The 26504-nt window shown below is 43.7% G+C and overlaps 2 protein-coding genes across 3 annotated transcripts; one reads left to right on the top strand and one right to left on the bottom strand.

Annotated features, from left to right (window-relative positions):
- Positions 1 to 1481: 1481 nt before the first annotated feature.
- TLR5 (toll like receptor 5) lies at positions 1482 to 12542 on the bottom strand. Its single transcript, XM_042051555.1, has 2 exons — positions 12433 to 12542; positions 1482 to 5109 (listed from the first exon to the last, which is right to left on the bottom strand). The coding sequence occupies exon 2, from the start codon at positions 5100 to 5102 to the stop codon at positions 2520 to 2522; it is 2583 nt and encodes an 860-aa protein (XP_041907489.1). The 5' UTR covers positions 5103 to 5109; positions 12433 to 12542; the 3' UTR covers positions 1482 to 2519.
- On the top strand, positions 8915 to 26501 carry LOC121675801 (TOG array regulator of axonemal microtubules protein 2-like). Of its 2 annotated transcripts, XM_042051560.1 has the most exons (5): positions 8915 to 9365; positions 17748 to 17816; positions 22932 to 23035; positions 24394 to 24598; positions 25782 to 26501. In XM_042051560.1, exons 3-5 carry the CDS (start codon positions 22935 to 22937, stop codon positions 26229 to 26231), a joined length of 756 nt encoding a protein of 251 aa, XP_041907494.1. In that variant the 5' UTR covers positions 8915 to 9365; positions 17748 to 17816; positions 22932 to 22934; the 3' UTR covers positions 26232 to 26501. The 2 variants fall into 2 exon arrangements, with proteins under 2 accessions (XP_041907494.1, XP_041907493.1); XM_042051559.1 differs by lacking the exons at positions 8915 to 9365; positions 17748 to 17816 and having other exon boundaries at positions 22608 to 23035.
- Positions 26502 to 26504: the final 3 nt, after the last annotated feature.

The following is a 26504-nucleotide window of genomic DNA, read 5'->3' as shown; positions in this document are numbered from 1 at the left end:
ATCTCTTTAAAATTTGACACTGCAGTTATTCGTTTGCCTGCAAGCCATTCCACAGTCAGGAATGGTTCAGTAGCATGTTCTCCAAAAATCCTTTTACTGCTTTTTGTAAACACCTTGCAATAGAATTTGCAAGATGGAGGCTGGATTCATTCTACATTTCTAAGCTGCATCTGTGGGAGAAAGAAGTTTTCCCATCTGCATCCAGCACAGGTGTGATCTCTTTAAGTTTTGAAATTGGTTAATAAGCACAGAGTAAGACAATGAAACTTCATCCAAAGGTTTTATTAAAACCTGTATGTAAAAAGTCAGACCTTTCCAAAGCCTGAAGTAAATGCAAACCTTATGTCCTAAGCATGAAATAGCCAGAAGCATTTCAAATGAAATGGAAAAGCCTTGGTTTAACCCATCTCCTGTATCTACTTGTCATTCCTGAATACACAGGTTAGCAGGAGAAAGTTTTACGTATCCGAAACGATAGGAATGTTTTGTAAATATACAGTAGGGTCCTAAGTGGAGAGGGCTCTAAATTTACACTTGACCAAAAATATTTTGTGATACTCACTCAAACATAATTTCTTAAGGGTGCTTTTAAACTCCCCAACTCTTAGACCATGCACAGATCCATAGACTAATCACCTGGACCTGAGATGATCTTCTTTGTACACATTCATTCCTGCTTTGGCTATCTGCCAGTGGGTTTTATGTGCAATACTCCCTGGTATAGCCTCTGCATTTCAAGGATACCTATAAATATCTGCACTGGTTGACGGGACAAAAGGAGAAAGAGTTGGACATTTTCAGAGAAATGTAAGAAGTGCAGAGAGCTGAAATGCCCGTGGTGGTTTTTCTGACGGCTCATGGGGGGCTCTGGGAAACCAGGGCTGCTGATGCTTTCCCAACCCTCTCCTTGCAGCAGGATTTTCCTCCACTGCCAGCAGCTGCAGTGGCAGGAGGCAGGAGAGGCTCAGGAGAGCCGGGCTGTTACCTGAGCCAACAGCGACACCCAGGGCTCCTCTACCAGCACAATCAATCCCTTCTTTCATCTGCAACCCCGTGTCCCATGCCGGCTGGAAAATATTCCAAGGTTTAGCTCTTTTTGCCTTCCTGAGTGACTACACTGATTGAGAAGGAAGAGATATTTTTCTGTAGTAATTTTATCAATAGAAATCATGTATACTGTGCTGAGAGTAAATTAGATCAGCCACAGGCACATCTGTATTGCAACGACTGCATTCAAACAAAGTGGATTATACTCTTTCATCTCTAGCAAAACAGTTAAGATGATGTTAAATGTTTGCAGCTAAGGTCGAAGCAGGCAACTTATAAAACCTCCCATTCCTGCTTCATCCCTAGAGCAAAAAACCCCACTGAAATCACACTGAAATTATTTTGGTAAGCTTTTGTTGAATAAATGCACAAACCGAGATGAACAGAACACTCAGGGAGTATGCCACTATCAAAATAATAGGTGCAGGTTCTGCAACAGTGAACACTGGGTCAGACTTTTATTAAAATGACTGTAAACAACCCCTTGAAGACACATACCTGAGCAGACAGTGGTAAAATAATCAGAGAAGTAAGAGAGCACCAGGCATTAATGGCTCTAGAAAAACATTTCAGTAGAAGCAGGAAAACACCTTAGAATTGATCAGAACACAGGGTGTGCTGAGGACAACCCAAATTACACAGGACAAAGTACCAGTGTATTTCCCACTCCCAGAACACAAAAGCCCTGTCACCAGGGTACAGCCTGCACAGCTGTTGAGCTAGTTTCTTATTTGCTTTCCAAGCCCAGGCTTCCTTCAGATCCATAGGGAATACCTGTTCCTCTCTGCAGGGCAGGAGGCAGCTCAAGTGAAAAAGCACCAAAGCTGAAACAGCAGCGAATGGTGTAGAGCAATGATTGTAGTTTGACCACCAAGCAGAGAATTTGTGGAGAGGAAGGGCATGAATGAAGTCCAAAGTTTGTATGTTCCAACTGAGCTGAGGTTATTGAGTAGAAAACGAATGAAATCTGTTTTTCACCAATATAAAGCATAAAGGTGCAAAACAGTGATTGTACCATGAAACAGAGCATGAAAAGTTACCAGTGCAGCAAGCACAGGAGTGGGCAGTCCAGGAACCACAATGGTCAGGCTTGGCAGTGCCTGAGAGCACTTTTGGTCACTCCTGGACAGTACCATGGGCTCTCTCTGAAAAAACAATCATGAGTATCCTTCTCTAGCTGAAACAGATCATTAAGTAAGCAGTACTCCAAAAATCAGGACTAAAATGCCTGAAGATACACCCAAAATGTGAAGCATCTGTTATTCATTCAATTCTTCTGAAAATGCATGTTGTAGTCCACAAAACAATTGCAGTTTCATATATTTGCTGGTTGCTTTGTCTGGATGTTCTGTAGGATTTACACTGAAACAGTTATCATTCTGCATGTCCTCTCAAGGAAAGACGAAGCCAATTTCTGTTTATTCCTGCCATGGCACAGTTGGAAATGTGATATTTGCCAGGCACTCACAGCATCAGTGTGAGACAGTTGCTACAGTCTGCAGCTCTACACCAGTGGTTTTCCTTTGCACTTTTTTGTCCTTCAAAATCTGGCAAGAAAGTTTATCTAAAAACCAGTCTACATCTTGATAATCTTCAGGCCACTGCAAATACTGACTCCTCTGTAAGAAGTTTCGAATTGGTTTGTGTTTCATCAGCTGATACTGAGGAAGTGACCCAACCACTACCATAATGAGGACATCTTTCAGATCACAGAAGTACCTGCTCCGGGCAAAATTAAAGGCTTCCACACACCACCCATCTTTGAGAAACTGCCTGGTCACAATGCAAATTGTTTTCCTGCTGTTCCAAATGGCATCACGAATATTGTTGATATGTTCTTCCCCAGGCAAGAAATCTCTTTCCTCAAAACACAAGGTAAATCTGTTTTTATCAAAATACTGTGAATCCAGGTGCTTTAGCAAAGAATTCTGGACCCATTCAAAGTCATTTTTGCTGTAGCAGAGATATGCATCATATTTGTATTCACTTTTATCTGCTACTCGTGGTTGGCTGTCTATCACTCTTTTGGTGATGGTTTTATACCAGATGAAACAAATCCCCCGGCAGCGAGTAAAAATGATGACTGCCACCAGAAACATGAGAAGAGTGACAGAGAAGAAGATGAATAATGAGAATCTGAGTGTCTCCTGGAGTTCGTCCTCATCACAACCATCGTATGTCAGATGTGACAGTGGTACCCCTTCAAAGGCAGGGGGGTACACACAGTACCTGTCAGATGGGGAGCCAGCCAGGGTTACACTGGTTTCATTCAGCCACACCAGCAGGCTCTTTAAAGAACAGTCACAGATATAATTATTATGTGTTATATCCAGAATACTCAAAGTCATAAAGACCTCAGGCTCAGGGGAAAACAGCTGGTTTCCAGATAAGTTTAGGTTTGTTAGGCTTTGTGGGAAAAGCCCAGGAGAAAGATGAGACAACAGGTTGGAAGCCAGGTTAAGTCCTTTAAGAGATGTTAGACCTCCAAAAATCTCCTGTGGAAGAGCACTAAGGTAGTTGTTATTCAGATGTAGAACTTGAAGTTTGGGCAGTGCCCCAAACACATCCAAACATAAATCTCTCTCCCACACCAGCTGTAACATATTTTCACCTAGATCCATGTATATTAACTGACTGTTTCCTATACCATTAGCACTTTTCACACAGTAAGAGAACCGGTTCTGTTTTAAGAAGATATACTGTAGATCTGGAATTTGGAAAAGAATATACAGGTCACCTAGGTTTGCCAGCCAATTTCTTTCTAAATCAAGGTGTGTTGCAGCTATTGCTCTGTCATCCACAGACATTAGCTTATTGTCACCTAATAAGGCAGAGGTCAGATGTGGAAAGGAAGGGAGTCTTTTAATGGCATTGTCTCGGAGATCAATTATTTTCAGATTTACTAATTGCATGAACGATTTGTCACCAATCATCCCAATATGATTTTTCTGTAAATCAATATACATTACACTACGTAGACCCTCAAAGGTATAATCGTACAACTCACCCAAAAGATTACTTGAGAGATTGAGAATTTTTAGGTTGCCCAAGCCAAAAAATGCTTGCCTTTGGATTTGATTTATCTTGTTTTTGAAAAGGTTCAGCGTTTCCAGATTACCAAGACTTTGAAACACTAACGAATTGAGAGAGAAAATGTAACCGTTTGAAATATCAAAGAAACTAAGATTACTTCTTCCTAGTCCTGCAAAAGTAGAATTATCTGGATTTTTTAAGTTATCAAAGCCAAATCCCGAACCCATTATATGAGAGCTAAATGTTAAAGAACCAATTTGAGTCCCTTTAATGGCTGTACAGAGATACTGGACTCTCTCTGTGCTCCAGCCATTGTCACTAAGGTCTAGTGAGCTAAATGTAATGTTTTTGAAAGGATTGGGGCACTTGGCCCAGGCCACATCTTCTGTCTTGTACAAATGATTAGAACCAAAGTTAAAAAATAAAAAGTGTTTTCCTTGGAAGCTGGTAAGATTGGTTTGACAAAAGTTGGATATCTTGTTAAATTTCAGGTTCACACTTTTCAAGGCTGTTAGATTATAAAATAAGGGATGAGGATGAAGTTTTGTGATTTCATTCGCTGAAAGATCCAATTCTTCTAATGACCTCAAATCTTGAAAGTAACGTTCTTCCAGGATGGAATCTCCAAGGTAGTTGTGAAACAGACGGAGGACAGTCAGGCTTGGCAAGCCCACAAAAGCATCGAGATCCAGTTGAAGAATCTTATTTTTTCCCAAGTCTAAGATACGAAGGTTTGGCAGGTTCCTGAACGCTCCTTGTCCTATGGTAACAGGACAGACAAACTGGGCTCCCATTTCCAACAGCAGCAAGTGCTCCAGCAGTGGAAACGAAGTCGCAGTCACTTGTCTGATATAGTTGTAAGTTAGTAAAAGCTTCACTGTATCCTTTGGCACAGGTGGAATATCTGTGAGGTTGCAGAAAAAATACATGGCGACTTGGGCTTCTGAGTAGCACATTCTAGAAGCACACACTCCACTAGCTAGTGACAGGCCAAAGACAAGGAGGAGCTGACGGCACAACATGATGAACCTATGTGAAAAAAAGTGACAGTAGTGAGAATTAGTTCTGCAGTTGGCTGTCTTTGCAGTGAGTTGTGGGGCACATCTTTGACAGCTGTAGAATAGAGGAATAATGTCACACTAAGAATGTGATTTGGGATTCTCTGAATCTAACAGGCATCACCTGACAGGCTGTTTGGTCAGAACATGCATCCCAAAAAGATGTGAGGACCTCTTATGATCTAAAAATTAACTCTCCTTTATGTTCCTTAAAACCCCACCAAGTAAGAGTAAAAATCTTGGCCTAGCTATTTAATCTGCACCATGGAACTGGTAATGCTGGTGTATTAGCTTAACTCCTTAATTAGTTTTTCCAAAAGGGCTAAAACAGTTTGGATTGTCCAAGTAAAGTGCAGCCACCTAGTCATCTCAACAGAGCAGGCAAATGCCACTCCTTCCACGAGTGCTCTCCTTGTCAGGGCAGTCACCTGTTTGGAATTCAGATTGTTGTCACACAGAGGTGCCTAACAGCCATGAGTTTTTAAGAAGGGGAACCTCTTGTGGGGCTCCTCGAGCCTCAGATTAACCTGACAATGTGAAATTGTTCTGGAAACGGCTGTAAAATAGTTTTGAAAGTATAGGCAGGAACAAGGCTAACAGTGATGGAACAAAAAACAAAACAACAACAAAAACCACCAAGAAAACAACAACAACAACAAAACAAACAAAAAAAGCGCAGTAGCCTGAAACTGTGCTGCAAGATTTCATGCTTTACAAAAAACTACATTTCCCAAACTGTAAATTCCTCAGTGACACAAAAGGTGCATATCACAATTTATGTAGCTTGCTGATGAATCCATTTCTTCCCGCTCTGTATTTCCCTTGCATTATGCCATCTGTCTGTCTGTCGCCCTTCTTATCTGAGACAAAAACCTCTCCAAATCAAGGAAGGTCTTTTTTATTGAGCATGGTAAAGAACAGAGCAAATTAGTAGCCCTAAAGTGGTTATTTGTGTAGTGTAGTTTGAAAAAACTCCCAACCTTCTAAGATTGCAATCATCTGGTTCTGCTTTTAGACAAGCATTTATTGAAATGAAATGATGACCCAGTAGAAGAATTTTTATGTCCTCCAGCACAATCTGCTTAAAAATTGGTAAGTGTGAATCCTTGTAGAACCAAACCCCTAGGGGCCATCTAATGTCTGCAAAGTAAATCTACTTCAGAGATGAAAAAAGTGGGGCTTTGAACGATTACTGTTCTGGTTTGAACACAATGCCTCTTGAAGGGGCAAGTATAAAACCCTGTGCAGAATATTGCACTATTAAATTAAATTAAATTTAAATTATGCTTATTGCTGCCATGCAAAGGGGTTCCTGGGAAATTAGAAAATATGTCTGTAGAAGTCACTATGACATTCCCATTGTTAATACCAGAGGAAAGAGCCAGCCAATTTTTAGAAACTATCTGCTCCATAAAATGTAGGACATTACAGCACAATCCAGTCTCATAACTGACATGATCCTACTGTATCAAACATTTTTGGTGATGTTCTCCAAGTCATCTGATTATATTAAAACCTTGTAGCAGCTCTGACAGCTGGAGTGAGTCTGCAAATTTTCACTCTAGAGGCTCAAACACTAAGTGGGAAACCCACATAGCTCACAACTTAAAATACTGATCTTGTCATTTTTAAGACAATCTCATGTACTTGAGACAAGCTCTGATCCTTGGAAGGAAAGGAGATTAGGGATATAGGACAAGAGCTGATTTCTGAAGTCCTGGCATTCAAACTTCATTCATGTTTTGTCTCCCTAAGGAATTCAGGATGTGCTGCAAAGGAAAGCAAATTGCAGGCAGTATCAAAATTCTCTTTTATTGAGCATAGTAAAGAACAGAGCAATTTATTAGCCCTAAAGGGGTTGTCTGTATACTGTACTTTAAAAAAACCCTAAAGAAATTTTAACTTCTCCTATGGGGAATAATTTCATTTCATAATAATTTCATAATACAAAATAATTGTATTTACTAACCTCTTTTTTTACCTAGCATGCACTTTCAAAGGGAACATTATAAGCAGTAACCTATATAATGTTTGTTGTGACTACAAAATATTGTAGGTTACTAAAAAAGACACAATTAAACATACAGCAGGTCATTCAAGATCTTGTTTACTTTTTTACTTTTCTATTTGCTTGAACCATGAAAAGGAAACACCAAGTTACCCTTTTAATATTTGGTAACTATTATATTGGTTCTTCTTGACACCATGATATAAGGTGTTTAGCACAAAGAGTTTTAAATTACATTTATCTTTCAGACTTTTACATTTTCATCCCAGATGACTGGCTGCTTTTAAAGTTTGGGCAAAATCACAGCATAATCAAAAGCAGTGACAAAGAGAAAATACCTTGAAAGTCAATATTTAATGGACATGTGTACAATAAACAGCTAGAAAAAGCTCGAAATGTTTAGAGTGCAAGAACTAGAAAATGTTGGGTTTAATTTTTAAAATATAGTTTTATTTTTAAGAATATAAGAAAATGGGGAAATACTTTTAGACATCTTTATTTTACATTCACCTGCTTTTCCACATTCTTGTAAGCTAAAAAAATATCTAACAATCTTTTAGCAGTTGTTACACTCCAACTCTGCTCTGGTTTAGTGACAAGCAAGATTTCACTTGTAAACTCTTTGCTCCCTTTCTGCATAAATTATTACCTTCTCCCCTGAATCCCTGAGCAGGAGAGGGATGCTGGCAGTAAGAAATGCCTCTTAATGCTCTCATGAGGACAGCAAAGATTTGTAATTTTTCAGAATCCCATCATGTAGCAGTTTATGCAACCCTTTACCACTGTACATCAGCATGGAAAGCCTTTTGGGAAGGATATTCTTCCCACAAAAACGAGGATCACCCCATTCAGTTACGTGTCTGTGCAGGGATGTGGAGATGAAGGGATGTGTAAATGCTTCATTCATAGAGTCACAGAGTCACAGAATCTTTAAGGTTGGAAAAGACCACCAAGATTGTGGAGTCCAACCTTCGACCAAACACCACCATGCCAACTAAACCATAGCTCTAATTGCCAAGCCCAGTTGTTTCTTGAACACTTCCAGGGATTGTGACTCCACCACCTCCCTGGGCTGCATCTTCCAATGTTTAAACAACCTTTCAGTGAAAAAAAATTTCCTGATGTCCAACCTGAACCTCCCTGGTGGAGCTTGAGTCTGTATCCTCTTATCCTGTCAACTACTGAAAATATTCATTATTGAAAACCGGGGCACTGAAGTTTAGAGAACCAGAGCCCAGCGTGTGAGATTTTGTTTCCTTCCACTGCACTGATGTCAGAAGGGGTAAGCAGTAAAGGCAAGGGGAAAAGTGGGAGGGTTTTGAGTCATCTGGAACTGACCTTCACTATTGTACTCCGTTTTTTAACTGATTTTGCTAATCTGGTTTCAAACCACCTAGAAACCTTCACTAGCACAGCAAAAGAGGATGGGAATTGGCAATACCTGAAAGTGGATGTTGTAGCAGTGCCTGTCTCTCTCAGCACAGCTGTGTTTGCCTTAGGACACCCAGAGGGTCTGTCAGTAAGCAGGGCCTGCAGTAAAGCTGAAAAGGAGGGCTCAGACTGTCTCTTTTTGTTAATCGTGCCTGAGTAGCAACTGTCCCATGGAGACTTAGAAAGCACTTGCCACTCCCCTTTCCACACCCCCAACAAAAATGCACTGGATGTCACACAAATGAAGAGTAGGTTACATCCTCTGCTTCTGTCCTTGCTTGGGCTCAAGGGTTGCTTTATAAGAGAGCGACCTGAAAGGAAAATTTCATTCTCAGAAGTGGTTTTGTGCAGCATTCAGCAGCATGCTTATTTTCCTCAGCTGCCTCCAGTGCTTCCATCACATAAAACTAAGTCAAAAATGAGCCAGCAAATGTCAGTGGGAGGGAACAGATAGGAATTGTGTGTGCTTAGGAAAATGAGCAGCAGGTCTAAGTGGTCCTCAGTTGTCAGCCATGGGTTTTGGGGTTCTGGGTAGCCTTTAGAGAAGACCAGTCTGATATTATCATCACAAAGATTTAGAGTTTAAAAATACCTTTAATAACCTATTGCAGTGACCATGATATCCTTCTAAGGAGATTCCTCCTTGATGGTGACTCAGTCAGGCAGAGGAATTGTGTGCCCACAACATGAGGAGACTGCTCGGAACAATTCCACAAAGAAAAAATCCTGTGACCAAGAATACCAGTCATTTAGGAGTGGATAAAAAGATGAAGACAGATGTAAAGCTGGTAAGATTTTCATATCTGCACCAAAAATGATAAAAAAAAGTAAATTTTTCACTAATGCTAATTTTCATGAAAACATCCGTGTCATTTTCTGCAGGTCACTGAAACACAGATGGATAGGGTGTATATACATATTTATATAAAATAAAGGTAGGAGTATTTTTTGCTGTGTGAGAATCTCGTCTCTAATTGCTGCAAACCTGCTTTAGGATTAAGGATTAAGGGATAAACGTCAATCTTCCTGCCAAATTGGAAAGGTTTTCTTCTCTTTAGCTCCATAGCTTAGGGTCTTGTTGTTTGGACAGCAAGATGTGAGAGCTGTCTTGATGCCTGCACGAGTGTTGCTGTTACCCTGATGTCTTTCTGTGAAACACCACTGCTTGTCACAGGTAGCACAAAAGGTCCCCAGAGAAAAGGAAAAAGAAAGAGAGGATTCAGCAGCTTCAGGGTGTATTTCTTGCCTGTAAAACCAGTATATAGCTGAAAGTCTTTTCTCCCTCTATACCCCAAAATATTAGGCACTGAAGAGACAAACACTGTCTTAATTGTCCCTTATTATTGTTCTCTAAAGTGAGATGAGTTTGTGTATAAAATCACAGATTTAACTTAGAATTTGATGTGCACACTGCTTTCATCATCAGTTTACAACTTTTGTTGTGACTGTTTCGGAAATATATTTAAGCCAACTTCTTTACATGTATGTCCAGAGTCTAGCTAACTGAAAAGAGACTGTTTTGTATTCATCTAACCTGAATTACTCTTCCTAATTAGTTAACCCAGATCTTCCTGCCAGGAACTGGCAAAATGCAGCACTCATAAAAATATCAATAAAGAAATCAGCTGCGGGTACAAAGCACACGGGCATGAAAGAGCCACTGGGAAGGGAAACAAAGATCAGGAGGAGTCTGGAACCTGTGGTGGACTGGCCCTGGATGCCAGGTGCCCACCACAGCTGCTCTATCAATCCCCTCCTCAGCTGGACAGGACATAAAATGTAATGAAAGGCTCATGGGTCAAGATAAAGGCTGGGAGAGATTACTCACTGATTACTGTCATAGGCAAAACAGACTCAGCTTGGGGAAATTAGTTTAATTTATTACCAATCAAATCAGAGTGGGGTAATGAGAAATAAATACAAAATTGTAAAACACTTGACCCCACTCCTCCCTCCATCCTGGGTTTAACTTTACCCCAAATTCTGTACCTCCTCCTCTGCCCAGTGACACAGGAGGACAGGGAATGAGGGTTGTGGTCAGTTCACCACAGGTTGTTTCTGCCACTCCTTCCTCCTCAGGAGGACTCCTCACATGCTTCCCCTGCTCCAGCAGGGGATGTCTCTCATGGGAGACAGTTCTCCACAAACTTCTCCAATGTGAGTCCTTTCCACAGGCTGCAGTTCTTCACAAACTGCCCCAGCATGAGCTGGTTCCACAGGGTACAATCCTTCAGGAACAGGCTGCTCCAGCACAGGCCCACTGCGGGGTCACAAGCCCTGCCAGTAAACCTGCTCTAGCATTGGCTCCTCTCTCCTTAGGTCCACAGATCCTACCAGGAGTCTGCTCCAGAGAAGCCTTCTCACAGGGTCACAGCCTCCTTTGGACACGGATCTGCTCCAGTGTGGGCTCCCCCAGGGGCTGCAGGTGGATCTCTGCTCCATAGTGGACCTCCATGGGCTGTGGGGCACAGCTGCCTCACCATGATCTGCTGCAGGGGAATCTCAGCTCTGATGCCTGGAGCACCCTCTCCCCCTCCTTCTGCACTGACCTTGGTGTCTGTTCCTCTCACACATTCTCATTCTGCTCTTCTCTGGTTGCAATTACATCTGCACAATGCCTTTTTCCTCCTTCTTAAATATGTTATCACAGAGGTGTTACTGTTATTCCTAATTGTCTTGGCCTTAGCCAGGGGCACATCTATTCTGGAGCTGGCAGGCATTGCCTCTGCTGGACATAGGATAGCCTTCTGGCAGTTTCTCAGAAGCCACCCCTGTAGCCCCCACTCCTATCAAAACCTACACAAACTCAATACAGAACTTTTGGGTAAGGACATTTTTGCTTAGTTTAAGGTTAAGCCTGACTCAGTATAGATAATCTCAACTAGGAGGACTCTCAGGTTTTAAAATTTTTCTTGATTCAGGCCACAAGTTCTAGAACAAGAACTCTAGCAAAGTCAAAGAAATCCTTTCTTTCTTCTCTCCTCCTTCCTCTTTCAAACACAGATACTTTTGATAACAAATTTTACTTTTGATAACAAATGTTAGGAAAATGTTCATGTCCTGATAGCATTTAAGTTAAAATAACTGATCTTCTTTTACCCCTGTAGCTGATCTTTGGCCATGGCCATATTGTATAAGGTCATATTGTATATGGCCATAAAGTGCATGGAACAGCCCTGGGAAAGGAGTTATGGTAGATACAACAGCCTGATACCACCCAGCCATGCTCACAGGACAAAGCTGAGCTGTTAAGGTACAACAAAACACACATAGAACTTGCTGGCAGATAGGGCTGATGTGCCTCAGGATACCATTGGCCCTCCTGTCTGTGAGGGCACTGCTGGCTCATGGTCAGCTTGTCACCCACCAAGACTCCCAGGTCCTTATAAGCAGAACTGCTCTTTAGTAGGTCAGCCCCAGCCTGTGCTGGTACTTGGGGTTATTCCTCCCCATGTGCAGGACCCTACACTTGCCCTTGCTGAAAATCCTCACAGCTCTCATGTGCACAGCCACGTTTGTGCAGGAGAGATGTCCTGTTACCTAACACACTTACGTGCCTTGTGGTTAAAACCCTTTCCTTGAGTGAGAACCAGGCTGAAGGTTCTCAGACTGAGGAAGGCAAAGTTCTCAGATATTCCACTTCCTTTAATGGTCTAACTGGGTCACAGTGTCAGAGACCCCTCCTTTCCTTGGCTAAAGTTTGAAGGAAAATGTCCATGGCTACTTTGTCCTGCATTAGACTCGGAGAGAAGTGCTCCATGCAGACTCCCCTGCTTGGGGCCACATTCTTCATATGGACCTCCCCAACACCTGCAGTTGCTGTGCAATTGCTGCTTAAACCCCACTGAAATTCACCTGAATAGACAAATGTGTCTTGACCTCAGTCTTCAGATCTTGGGCACCTTCCAGCCATCCAAATGTGTCTCCCTTGTGCAGTCTTCTCTTTATATTCCCAGGTCGCAACTCTGTAGGGAAATGAGGATCATTCCTACTTCTTGGAGAAAGTGCAGTACAAAATATCACTGCCTGAAGCCCTAATATCATTCATGTTATTCTCACTCGTGGCAAAAATCATGAGTAGCTTTCCCAGAGGCTGGTGATACTCACTGACTGCGAAGGACTATTTGTATTTGGTGCTTGGTAAAATTTCTCAGAAAAAAACTCCAAAGACCTTCAAAGAGCATCCTTTTTCTTTTAATCTAACAAAAAGCCTACTGACAAGGAGTTTGTAATATTTGTTTAGGCCATAAGAAACATCTTGAAAGATATATTGCAAAACAGTAAGCTTTTGTTCTTAGACTGGTCAGATAAAGGCCAACTGCTATTGTGAAAATGTGTATTGCTGCTATCTGATTAGATCAAATCTACTTACTGAAACAAAAATAAAGCTCCAAGCTTTTGCCTGGGCTTTAAGCCATCATAATATATGCATTTGTGCTCATAAAAAGTTGTGCAGTATAAACACAATTTTTGTCATGGGGCCCCTCTGGCCAGTTAAGATCTAAAAAAGAAACTATTTAATTCATCAGATGATTAACGAATGCACCCTGCCCCCTCAGCCTCTCCCTTAAGTTGCCAGGATGCTTAACTCAAATGTAGGTATATTTCTTCTTAAAATCAGGAAGCATCTTATAAGGCAAGTGGGCACCGTGACAGTTCCCATCATTGATGGAGAAAAGCATAAGGCAATAAGGCATTTAATGACCTGACAGAGCAGTAGGACCATAAAAGCCAACACTGGTTTTGGTGTAATGATCCTCTTCCTGTTTGTATTATTTGTTTGTTTTGATATCCCATCAGATATATGATGAGATGCAAACACACAAAGACAGATGCGATTCCTCTAATTATAGTGTAAAGGTAACAAGAGAGCAGTCCCCAGAAGGAAAGGAAAATAAAGACAAAAAAACCCAGAAAATAGAGACTAAAACATGCTCTGGGCTATTCTGTGGAGGACAGGAGTAAACTGGATAGGCAGAGAGAGCGTGCCTCAGCCCCAGACCCCAGCTCCTGGCCCCAGCTCAGCTGTTTTTAGCCTCTAGCACTGTTTTGAGTGTGTCCCTGTTGAGCAGAGCCAGCCTGCTCCTTTCCCTGCCCAGCAGCCAGCTGGGCTGGTTGTGCCAGTAAGGCCCCCAGCACTGGGCACTGGTCCATGAGCCAGCCCCGCTCAGCCCAGCTCTGCTCTGTGTCTCACAGGGCATCATGAAGGCAGAAGGAGCCTCAGCTGGGCCTCAGAAGAGGACCAACAACCTGTCTTTCAGATCCTAAGGAAATAGGGTTTCAGTGAGGACAGTGAAGATTTGGAGGTTTGGCGGCTTTTGGGTTTGATTTTTGTTTTTTGGGTTGGTTTTTTTTGCAAGTTTTTGCTACTGTTGTTTTCCAGCAGAGGCACTCGTTCAAAGCTGCACAAACCACCTGTGGGCAGTCACAGTCACCACTTAGGTATTCTTACCTCACATCCTGAGCCCATGTTTTCCTTATGCTTTGAAACTTGTCATGTGAGAACTGCCTGGTCTATACTAGAAGCCACCCCGGGGAAAAAAAGTCTCCTTCCTGTTAGTTTCCCTTCCCTCTTTGCTGTAGTTTTGGACTGTGTTTTTCACAAAGTGAATTTAGCCCAGGGACACAATGTCTTTTTTTTTTTTGTGCTTGTAGGATAATTTAGAAGCAGTCAGGATTTAAGCTCTCACCTGGAAAAGATCAAAGTGATAACAGGAAAGGAATCTTAAGAATGACAGTAAAGTTTTTAAGTTACAGGAAGCCAGCTTTCACAGATGAGACAGAGATTCTTCAGGAAGCAGCGAATTCCTGAGTGGAGAAGCAGCATGCAGACTGCAACTCCTAGGGTCACAAGCAGAGCTCCGTACAGCTCTTTTTAAAGCTCTCACCTTTTTATAAAGCTCATCAGTGCTGTCATGCCTGTGAAACAGTTGTCAGGCATAAAACAGTGGTAATGGTTTGGTAGCCTGAAGTCAGGAAAGATGAGTAACAGTGGCCAGCCTGAGGGGGAGTGGCATAGTTACCACTCCTGCACATCCGGGACCAAATCTCGGCACATTTTTTATTAACGAATTATTAAAAAAGTATGGAAACAGATTCCTGAATATGTGGAGCCAAATGGAACAAATTATAACAGAGATGTTTCCTTTTGCAAGTATTTTTTTTTGCACATGCATTTTAAAAAAGCAATCAAAAGATAACAAGCTGCAAATGCCCAGTGACAAAAGGACCATAAATATAATACAAAGAGAGATAAAATCTGCCCAGCTTTTGAGTGAAATCAGAAACCTGCTCCAGACTTTGCAGGAATCAAGATGTTTGTGTTTATTTGAAATAGGCTTTAGATCTGAATGAATTTGAGTTTGCTCTTGGTGGTGGAGGAGAAAAATGTGAAAATTTTGCTCACTAGTATGGCTGACAAAACTTTGTACTGTTGAACCTGCGATGCAATGAAGACTTACCAAGTCAAGAAGGTAGAAAAGTAGCTGGTAGCCTTCCTGAAACCATTCTTGTGGGAGGCTCTTGGTGAGGGAGCTGTTCCATTGACTTCCAGCATGGCAGTAGCATCCTAGGGCTCACCTGCACATACATCCCAGATCAATTGCTTATCTACTGAGTATCCTTACACAAGATAGTCCCAACCCAAACCAGGAAGAACAGCTGTCACACAGGCTGAGCTGCATGAAAGGCATTTAGACTGGAAGCAGGAGACTGAATTACACACTCCATGCAGTGCATCTAGAAAAACATGCACCTGATTACTGAATCCATAAAGACGAGACACCAAGGGAGTGCCAAAACAGAAACCTGCATGCAGGTTATATTTCAAATTTTCTCCCTACCCAGCTCCTTCCAGAGAGAAAGCCAGCTATGTCTTCATTTAGCACATTAATCTGTCAAGTAAAACAGCTACAGGCAGCTCTGTTTTCTTCACAATGCAACACCAAACCCTTTTTTCACAATCATACCCACTGACAGTGGAACACTGGTTATTTTGGACAGGAGGCATTCTGAGAACCTCCTCTTCCCTTATAGCTCTTCCAACTGAGTGGATAATGTTCAAGATTCTCTAAATCAAAGACATGTCTCAGCCTAATGAGGGATTGGGAGATGCTTTGTGTGGGGCCAAGGGAGGGAAGGAAGGAGATCTGCTCTGGGCTGCTTCCATATTCTATTTATGTGTTCAACCCAGAAACCATCCTTAAGAGAGCATTATGGAGGCCCTTCTTGCCCTACCCTCTGGTTCCTTTCTTTCACCACCTCACTTAGCTTCTGAAAGTTCTTGCATAATGACACAGCTTCACAAGGAAGCTGGAGGAGGCCAAAATTAGCCTGTTGTCAATTAAGAGGAAGAGACGCCTCATTCACCCTCGGGCAGAGATCTGATGGACTGATCCATGACCTGCGTGAACGCTCCCAGCCATAAGTCACGGAATTAAACACAGCAACAGTTCACTGCTCCATTTTATGACACTGCAGTGTTTTTAGCTAGGTCTGAGCTAGAAGCCTGCCTACCTGACAACACCTATGCCATGTAGCCCAGAGTGGATGCTGGCCAGTCAGCCCAGCCAGACTCGGGCACTGCTGGGTATCTGCAAAAGCAAAACACTTCGTGCTCGAGTTCTCAAGTACTGAAGTCCAGGCTGGAGCTGCTGACATCCCACAAACTGGACTCTTCAAAGGCCAGGTGCAGATGTGGCCCTGTCTTACCAAGTCCCACCTCCAACGCCTTTGTGCCTCTTAGGGACTTTGTACCCCGCAGATCTAATTTTTTCCCCCATAAAAGGGGCGCACACACCCCTCCCCCCCCCGGGGTGGTGGGGGGGGGGAAGTGAATGAATGCTAACTTACATAATGCTTTAAGTGCAACCCTGCCGCCAAAACATTTTTCTAGGGGAGGAGAACCTTATTTCTTGGCGGCTTAAAGGGAGTGTGGAAAGAGGGGAGGTCGAGGGTGGGAAGGGAGGGTGAAGACTGACCCTTGAAGTGCCGTGGGCTGTGACGGACCCGTGTAAGGCTGTCGCTCTCTCCCGCGGCTCCCGCCCGCAGCCCAGCCCCGTGTCCCGGCGCTCCGGGGCGGAGCGGCCCCGCACGGAAACCCGGCCGGGCAGAGCCGCCTTCTTCCCCGCCTTGTTCCCCGCGTTGTTCCCGCGTACACACCGGCCGGCTGGAGCGGGAGAGCCTCCTCCACTCGCCGGGAATGGCTGGGGCGCGGCGCCGGCGGGGCAAGCACCGCCCCAGGGAGACTGGGAACAAGCCGTGTAGCTGAGCTGCTTACTCACGCAAGACGAGGGTAAACAAAGGGCAGAGCCGGAGAGCTGGGGTACCGCAGGGGTAAGGAGTGGAGGGAAGTGGTGATTATGTGGATACGGAACGGGAAAAAAACAGTTTAAAAGGTAGAATCATCAGTGAAGAAGCACTGGAAGGTAAATTCCCCAGCAGAATGGAAATCCTCCCTGGCTTTCCAGGATCGGCTGCTGGATACCGAACTCTAGGGTGCCAATAAAAGAAGGAAGTGAAGTGTTGGAGCAGGTTCAGAGAAGGGCTACGGTATCTCTCCTGTGAAGACAGGCTGAGAGAGTTGGAGATGTTCAGCCTGGAGAAGAGAAGGCTCTAGGGAGACCTTATAGCACCTTCCAGTACCTAAAGGGTGCCCACAAGAGAGCAGAAGAAGGACTTTTTACAAAGGCATGTAGTGATAGGACAAGGGTGAATGGTGAATGGCTTTAAACTCACAGAATTTAGATTAGATTTGGATTAGATGTTGGGAAGAAATCCTTCACTGTGAGGGTGGTGAGGCACTGGAACAGGTTTCCCAAAAGAAGCTGTGGATGCCCCTTCCCTGGAAGTGTTCATGGTCAGGTTGGATGGGGCTCTGAGCAACCCGGTCTAGTGGAAGGTGTCACTGCCCATGACAGCGGAGTTGGAACTGGATGATCTTTACAGTCCCTTGCAACCCAAACCATTCTGTGATTCTATGGGAGAGGGTCAGGCCAGGGAAAACCAGACTGAGGGGTGCAGCCAGAGCACAGGAGGGAGCTTTTATGGGCTTTGCTGCATTTTAATCTATAGGAGATGATCAAACCAACTCATCTCAGTCTAAGAAACGTGAACATTTGTGTTTGCCAGCTGCTTGGTGCTTGAGCTGTTTCTTCTGGTCTTTCTTTCAGGTGGAAAGAGCCAGCAGATCTCCTGTACAGCTGACTCTGATGTAATCTGACCAAGATAACTGTAAGCAGGTGACCCTCCACTCACACTGTTATCCTGTTTCTAATGGCCATTATATTCCATTTGCTACATTACCTTATACTAAGTGGAATACTTAGGCTTCTTGAAGAATTTAGGATTGAATGATAGACCTGTAACTGAAGTGATTTATTTGCATGTTACTGTAATTCTTAGAGAGCAATCCAGGAATGAAAAGGGGAGGTAAAAGAGAGGACAGGGTAATTTTTCTTTTAAAAAATTATAGTAATTTAGGTTTTCCTGTTACATTTAGATAAAATTTCTTGAAATTGATGCTGTTTGAAAAAGTGACCACCTGTGAGCTAACTCTTGAGCTCACTTTTTCATGGCCATATCTACAGCAGGGAGCTGGGGATTCAGTAACATTGCATGGGAGACATGGGAGCCTAAAGCACTGGATCTACAATACACATCTTGTTAACCAAAGTGTCATGCAATCTGGACAGCTGGAAATGCAGCACTGAGGGCCATGTTTTAAGATTACGAAATAAAATGAGTCTCAATTCTGTTGGGGTTGCGTAAGTCTCAACCTCTTTTGGAATTAAGTGCCCAAGGCAGCTCTTGCTCACAAGTCACACCAAGTTGTGGATCCTTCTCCTATCCAGATCGCTGCTTCTGGAGCCCTCCTCTTCCTAATAGGATGTGAACTCTGCTTCTGTCCCTGATGTCCCCTGATGTCCCACCAGAGCATAAGGATATCTAGAGAGGAAATTCTTACTCTTTCCTGCTTAAGCTGCTCTGCTTTCTATGGAATCAGCTGGGCCGGAGATGACACCAAAGTACCTATTTTCATACTAATCTGGGTTGTGTGCCTTTAGCTACTAATACTTATGTCAGTCCTATGTTAAGTACTTGTAAGTGATTGCATACCATAAAGCCTGGACCTCCAGGGACACTGCAACTATAAAAGGCATGCCAAGGGACACTTCATGTTACCTCACTACATTTGATTACAATCACTTCATTTCAGAATTTTCTTTTAGTTCTTTAAACTGAATTTCATTTCATTGTGAAGTCCACCCCAGTCAGTTTATTTCAGTTTGTTTTCTGACTTCGAGATTTTATTTCCTTTCATGAAAGAAAATGAAATCTTGTGATTTCAATGAGGATTAATTTGGCAAGGTGTACTAGTTTGAAAACAAACCAGTGGGAGGCACCAAGTCAGAATAACAATTTAATGGGGAAGTTAAAGAAAAGGAAAGAAAAAAAAAACTAAAAGAAAACACTGGTTCAAACTGACAGAGTCAAGATACAACCTGAGTCCCTGTTAGTCAGGGTGGTGGTAGCAGTCTGGTAGAATGGTGGCTGCAGTCCTCTGAAGCAGTGATCCTGTAGAAAAAAAGGGTCTGCTCTTCCTCAGGTCCAGTGGTGGCTGTGTAGCTCCTGTCCTCTGGAAATCCAGTGGAAAGACCTTGTCTCTGGTGTTCAGCCTCAGCTTATATCCACGATGGGATGCTTGGTTCCTCCCTCTGCGTGGAGCATCTCACAATGGGGTAATGAGTCATGAGGCCAAGTGTTGATTAGGCTCATTAACAGAGGATAGTCCAGAGGGAGTTATCTCTGAGTCAGGTGGCAGGACAATGATGGGCCATTAACAGCAAGATAGTCTGGGGGGAGGAGGCAAGGAAACACTGCCCCACCTGGTTTCAACGGCTGATGGGGAGGGTAATAGAATACACTGCAACCCAGGACACAAGGTTCAGTCCATTTCCCTGCACTTCATGTCATCCCATGCCATGTTACTGTTTTCATTTCGTTTCAGAATTTTCTCTTTTTTTTTTTTTTTAGCATTTCCTTTCATCAATTTCTTCTCCTGTCTCTTTGTTTGACTTCATTCCCTGAATTCAGGATTTCAATAAGTATAATTTCGCAAGTTTCGGCCATGAAATGAAAGGAAATAAAATCTTGAAATCAGGGGAGAAAGGGAAACAAACACACTGGAAAGGAGATATGATGACATCAAATTCAGGTAAAAAAAAAAAAAAAAGAAAATTTGGAAATGGAGTGACTACAATGAAATGGATTGGGATGAAATGAGGTGCAGTGAAAAGGATAGAGCCTTGCCAAAGTCATACTCATTGAAATCCCGAAATCAGGAAATGAAACAAATAAAGAGAAGATGAAATTGATTAAATGAAATCCTAAGAAAAAACCCCAAAAATTCCAAAGTGAAGTGAAAGCCATATAATGGAATGGAATGGGATGACCTGAAGTGCAGGAAATGGCCTGAACCTTTCTGAATTAATACTCATTGAAATGGCGAGATGTCAATTCATGAAATGAAATGAAGAATTTCCTTTCATGAAAGGAAATCTTGAAATCAGTGAAGAAAGTATAACAAACACCATGGAAAGGAGATATGATAAAAACAAAATGCAATTTTCAAAAAAGAAAATTGGAAATGGGTGACTACAACCAAATGGATTGGGATGAAATGAGGTGCAGTGAAAAGGACCGAAACTTGCCAAAATTTTAATAACATAAATCCCGAAATCAGGGAATGAAGTCAAACGAAAAGACAGGAGAAGAAATTGATGAAATGCTTAAAAAAAAAAGAGAAAATTCTGGACCAAAGTGAAAACAATAAAATTGAAAAGCATGATATGAGGAGCAGCCTGTGGCCGAGAAGGGGTGCTGCCTCCTAAAATCACGAACATCGCGGGATTTCTCCCAGACCAAAGCTGCCAGCAACTAGGACTCTGGCTGCCCTTAGAGACCCAGACACCCCCTCTGACCCTGAGATACTGAGGGAATTAGGTTTTTTTCCCATGGAAAAGGGCCACCATTCACATCCAGTCGCATGTGGCCGACAGTGGTGTGCTGCTGGCTAAAATTGTGAAGGTCGCAGGATTTCTCCAAGAACAAAGCTGCCATCAACAAGGACTCTGTCTCCCCTTGTACCCAAGACACCACCTCTGACCTGCTTTCAAGACACTGAGAGGCTGAGGGTTTTTTTCCCATGGAAAATGGCCACCATTCATGTCCAGGTGCATGTCGCTGAGAGTGGAATGCCACCATCTAAAATCGAGAACGTTGCAGGATTTCTCCCAGACCAAAGCTGCCAGCAGCTAGGATGGTGGCTGCCTTTGGAGCCCCAGACACCACCTCTGACCTCACCCAAGATACTGGGGGGGGATGAGTTATTTTTCCCATGGAAAATGGCCACCATTCATGTCCAGTCACATGTGGCCGACAGTGGGGTGCCGCCTCCAAAATGGCAAACAGCACAGGATTTCTCCCAGACCACTGCTGCCAGAAACTAGGATTCTGGCTGCCTTTGGAGCCTCAGATGCCACCTCTCACTTGACCCCAAGAGACTGGGAGAATGAGGTTTTTTTCCCATGAAAAATGGCCACCGTTTGCATCCAGTCGCATGTGGAGGGCGGTGGGGTGCCGCCTCCAAAATGGCAAACAGCGCACGAATTCTCCCATACCAGAGGGTTAGGGCTAGGGTTAGGGATGTGGTTTTTTGGGAGCCATTAGGGTTATTGTTTGTGTTCGGGTTAGTCTAATGTTGCTCACAGTGGGTTGCCACCACAAAAATGGCAAACGTTGCAGGATTTCTCCCAGAGCAAAGAGTTAGGGTTAGGGTTATGGTTTAAGGTTAGGGCTAGCGTTAGGCTTAGGGTTAATTGGCCGCCATTAAGGTTAGTGTTTGGGTTAGGGTTAGCGTTAAGGTAAGGGTTACGAAAATGTTAAGGTTAGGTTTAGGGTTAGGGTTAATGTAATGGGTTAAGGTTAGGGTTAGGTTTCGGGGGTTAGCGTTAGTTTTAGGGTTAGGGTTATACTCCTGTGGATGGCAGTGAGTTGCTGTCTCAAAAATTGCGAACGTCGCAGGATTTCTCCCAGATAAAAGCTTCCACCAGGTGGGACTGTGCCTTTGCTTGGAGCCCCAGACGCCACCTATCAACTGATTCCAAAATAGTGGGGGAACGACGTTTCTTCCGATGGAAAATTCCCATGGTTCATGTATGGTCGCATGTGGCCAACAGCGGGTGCCACCTCCTAAATTTCGAACGTCTCAGGATTTCTCCCAGACCAAAGATCTAGGGTTAGGGTTTAGGGTTAGCATTAGGCTTAGGGTTAGGATTTATTGGCTGCCATTAGGGTTAAGGTTAGGGTTAGGTTTGGGTTTGTGCTTGGGTTAGAGTTAGGGTTGGGTCAGGGTTAGGGTTAGGGTTAGGTTTAGTCACGTGCCTGACAGTAGGTGGGCACCTCCAAAATTGTGGATGGTGCAGGAGTTCTCTTAGACCTAAGTTTCCAGGAACAAGGACGGTGGATGCTTTTTGAGCCTCTGACACCACCTCTCCCTTGACCCCAAGACACTTGGGGAATGATGTTTTTTCCTACGGAAAATGGCCACCGTTTGCATCCAGTCACACATGGCTGACAGTAGTGTGCCACCTCCGTAATGGCAAGTATCATAGGATTTCTCCCAGACCAAAGCTTCCAGCAACTAGGACTCTGGCTGCCCTTGGAGTGCCAGATGCCACCTCCAAACTGACATCAAGAAACTGTGGGGTACATTTTTTTTCCCATAGAAAAGGGCCAGCATTCCTGGCCAGGCACCTGTGGCTGGTCCATTGGCTTGCGGCCAGGAGTGGGTTGCTGCTTCTTAAAATTGCAAACAGTGCAGGATTTCTCCCAGACCAAAGCTGCCAGCAACTAAGACTCTGGCTCTACTTGGAGTACCAGATGCCGCTTCTTAACTGATATCTACAAATGGTGGGGCTGAGTTTTGTTTCCCATGGAAAAGTGCCAGCCTTTGTGGCCAGACTCGTGGCTGGGTGTGAGGTGCTGCCTCCTAAAATTGCAAACGGCGTAGGATTTCTCATTCCGTACCAGTTTGCATTATTTCCATTTATGCTCAAGACTAACAAATTTATGATTTTAGACTGCTGCTCAGTATGGTAGCACCCATATCCTGCCTTGGCTTATTGAAAGGAAAGAGTTGGCATCACTGAATCTCTGGCCTGTTTCCTTCTGTAAGTCAGGAAATGTTTGCCCAAGCCTTGGTAGCAACGATCCTGGTTATAACTTGTGTTTTAAATAGGTAATATCCTATTCTACATTCTAAAGATTCATGGGGTTTCTTTATGCCTTTGTAGGAGATGGAAATCCAGAAGGGTGAACGCCCATCTGTCAAGAAGCCTGTGAAGAAGAGGAGCGATGGCTCGAAGAAGTCCCAGGCCACATTGCCTTCTAGTAAATGGTACTGAGCACTTTAGTTAGATGTGACAAAGCACATGACAAGCTTTACATGTCTCTTCCTCAGGAAAATCTTTCTGGTGATGACCTGTGCCAGAGATTGTTTCCTTTCCCTACAAATGCTCTATGATAATAAATGTCTACTTCTACATTATGCTGAACACAACTTCTCTGGAGTGGTTTCCACAAAAAATGAGTGACAAAAAGACACCCATTGGTTGCAGCTCAGAAGATCCAGTGCAGTGGCAAGGACAGTGCTGTGGAGGCTGTGAGAGGGCCATGTCTCTGCTGCCTGACTTGGGACAAGTAAATTCAATCAGGGCTTTTTTGATCTGAGTGCAGTCTTTTTCAGATGGGTGTTTTGATGAGAAGTCCCAGTCTAGAAGCAAGATGCCGTTCCCCAAAATAGCACTTCTTATGTATGTGGTTTGGCCTGCCTCAGTCATGGTTTTCTTACCCTCAGACAGTACCAAGATGAGTAGTAAGTAGCAAGCCAGTTCCTGAGCAACTTTGGTCAACAGGTGTCTCAATGTGGACGTTTTGTCTTGACATTCCTGTCCTTCATACTGTTTGCTTGATGGACAGCATGTTTGGTTTATTTCCCCCTGTGCTGCAATCAGCATTTGAGACAGGAATTTGGTCCTTGCTGTCTCTTCCTGCCAGTGGGAGAGCTACTTGTACCTGTTGTCCTCTGATAACAGAGGGGATTTATTTAGAGCTCTGTCATGCTCAGCGCTGGCAGGAGAGTGACCACATGCCTCAGTAGCGTAGTCAGGATCTTCCCATGCCCATGGAAGAGACAGGCTGATCCAAGAGTTGTTCCCAGTGGGTTTGTTAAGCTGTGGATCTAGTCTCTAGGGAAGCAATCATGTGAGCGTAGTGCTGGGATGTCTGGCTTCTGTTTTTATCCCTGTTACGGATTTTCTGGATCCTTCAGATATGCCCCTATTCATCAGTCCAGATGTATCTGAGCTGCTTTTCCAGATTGTCATGCCTGGTGTAGAGACACTTCTCCAAAGGGATGAGTTTCCTTATAATAAGGCACACACCTTCCATATGATGAGGCATTTAAACTTGGAAGTAGCGTCTCTCTTTCCTCACAAAGCAGTGTGATGTGTACCCGGGAAGCTGTCTGGAGATAAGTGAGATGCATCTCATCCTTGGTTTTCCTGAGTAAGCACTGGTCAGAATGTTGCTTGCAGATTGTCTCCTGTAATGATTGTCATGAGGTCTCACGTTATTTTTCAGATCAGGATTTTCTAGCTTGAAATCACATCATTAGGACACCTCCCCAAGATGTTCTGCTCACAATTAACTGAAGGTATGATCACCAACAGGTCCTAATTTGGTTTTATTTTCCAGGGTGAAGTCTACCTCTGATGAATGCCTCCTACACCATCCAAAAGCCCAGGTCACGTTACCTCCGGCTGTGGAAGAAACGGAGCCGCTCCAGAAGCTGTACAATCTCCTGGAAGCCAAGGAGTTTAAGACATGGATGGAAGGAGTGGCACTCCTCCTAGACCTGTGCAAAAGCAGCCCCCAGCTCGTCTCCACTAACACTGTCCAAGTATGTAGGGTGTCTTCATTGTTCCTTTCCTTTAGCTCCTTTCCCAAGCCTGTAGCAGGAAAGTTAATTCAGTGTGTCTTGGCACTGCATCCTGGCTGTGTGGGACAGGCTGGTGCCTCTTACCCTGAAATATTTAATTCAGGTCCACGCTTCAGGACAAGTTCTTTCGGTCCAGATGTATTTGTCTGGCAGGTGCCTATTGATGCTGTTCATCAGATGAGGACAGAGTTTTCTGCTGGTGTAACTTCTGCTGTCTCCTACTCCCACTTGGGTTAAGTGAAGGGAATCCAGCCACTGAAAGCGTGGCAATTATTCTCTAGACAAAAAAATGGGTTTGGATGGGGAAGAGAAGTATCAGGCTGGGTTGGTTTAAACCGATTTTTTTTTAAAGGATACTTCTGTAAACTCCGACTTGTCTTGCACAGGCACAACTCCGGCTACTCATTTCCATCGTCATCCCTATTCCTCTTGGTAAAGATGGTGCTCACCCTTCTTGGGGGGCCTTTTTTTCTCTTTGGAAAAGGAGGAAAATGGCTAGGGACAGATCTCTTCCTTCTCCTCCCAGTAGCTGCTTTTTCCCTTTGTCCAGAAAATGGTGCCTGATAATGTGGCTGTCAAGGGACTGAACCTGCTCTAATGAGAGCGGTCCAGCACATTAAATTTCAGAAGTCTACCTGCTAGGTAGACAATTGGTCTGGATCCTGGAAGAGTTGATCAGAGCCCTGCACTTCTCCAGACACAGGTTCTGAGACAGACGGAACAAAACCTGGATCTCCTCCAGCCACAGTTTTGGCAAAATCGTAACTGCCCTCAGAACTTGAGGCAACTGTGTAGAAAAACGGGCATTGTAAATATCTGGTTCCATATATCTAAAGCAAAGATACTGTTTTGCATCAATAAATGGGATTAATTTAATGACTGAAATGTGGAGAGAAACACCATAGGAATTATTCTGTCCCCACCCAAGCCTCTTAAAAATATATGAAAATCTTTAAACCAGCATGAGGTCACGCAACCATTCCAGTGAGTGGCCCACAGGAAAACAGGGAAATTGTGCAAGCAAGTGCTGACCTGACAGGAAGGATCACCTTCATCTTTTACATTGCTGAGTGCTCATTTCTACATCCCTTCCTCAAACAAGGACATTTTAATCCAGCTTTCATGTTGTTTGTTCTCTTCACAGATTTTTGATTATTTTGTCCTGAGAATTGGTGATACACATAAAAAACTGAAGCAGAAGACGCTGGACATGCTGGCTGAAATCCTAGGCATCCTGAAAGATGCCTTAAACCCAGTGATCATCTGTTTGGTTGAAGGAATAACAAACAACCTAAACTCAAAGGACCCCGGGGTTTATGCCACAGCTGTGAAAGCGCTGGAAGAATCCATGGCTCACTTAGGTAAGGCTGAGCCCTGGCATGGACTCTCCTCAACTGTGTCTCTGCCTCTGCGAGTCAAGAGAACGCTGAGTGCCTTGACAGCTGTTGTTGTCTGTGGAAACCTCCAGCTGACATCCACCAGAAGCTGTGCAGGTGCAGTCCTTATGCACCAGTCCCCCAACAGGCTTGAATGTGCATCAGCATTTCCCAAAAGTCCCAGGAGCCCTTGGCTCTGTGCTGCTTGTCTGCTTTGACAGAGAAGGCGCTGAAGAGGAAGTGCTGGACTACAGCTTTGCTAGAATTCAGAGATAAAGGGATTTTTGGAGTTTGCTCGGGCTCCATTCAACTTCCCAAATGAATAGCTTTACTGTTGGCATGAAGGGACACTGGCTCATCAGAGCTTCTGCAGAGCAGCCTCCTGGAAGGCTTTACATTATAGGCATTAACTGTCTATTTTCCACTGTACTAGTTTGAAAACAAACCAGTGGGAGATCGCAAGTCAGAATTATAATTTAATAGGAAAATTA

This window comes from Corvus kubaryi, unplaced genomic scaffold (assembly GCF_017639235.1).
Source record: "Corvus kubaryi isolate FWS band 111438036 unplaced genomic scaffold, C.kubaryi_AGA036_p1.0 76, whole genome shotgun sequence".
Classification (NCBI taxonomy): Eukaryota; Metazoa; Chordata; class Aves; order Passeriformes; family Corvidae; genus Corvus; species Corvus kubaryi.
The sequence above is the reverse complement of the archived record's forward strand: the minus strand, read 5'-3'. Positions and strand labels throughout refer to the sequence as shown.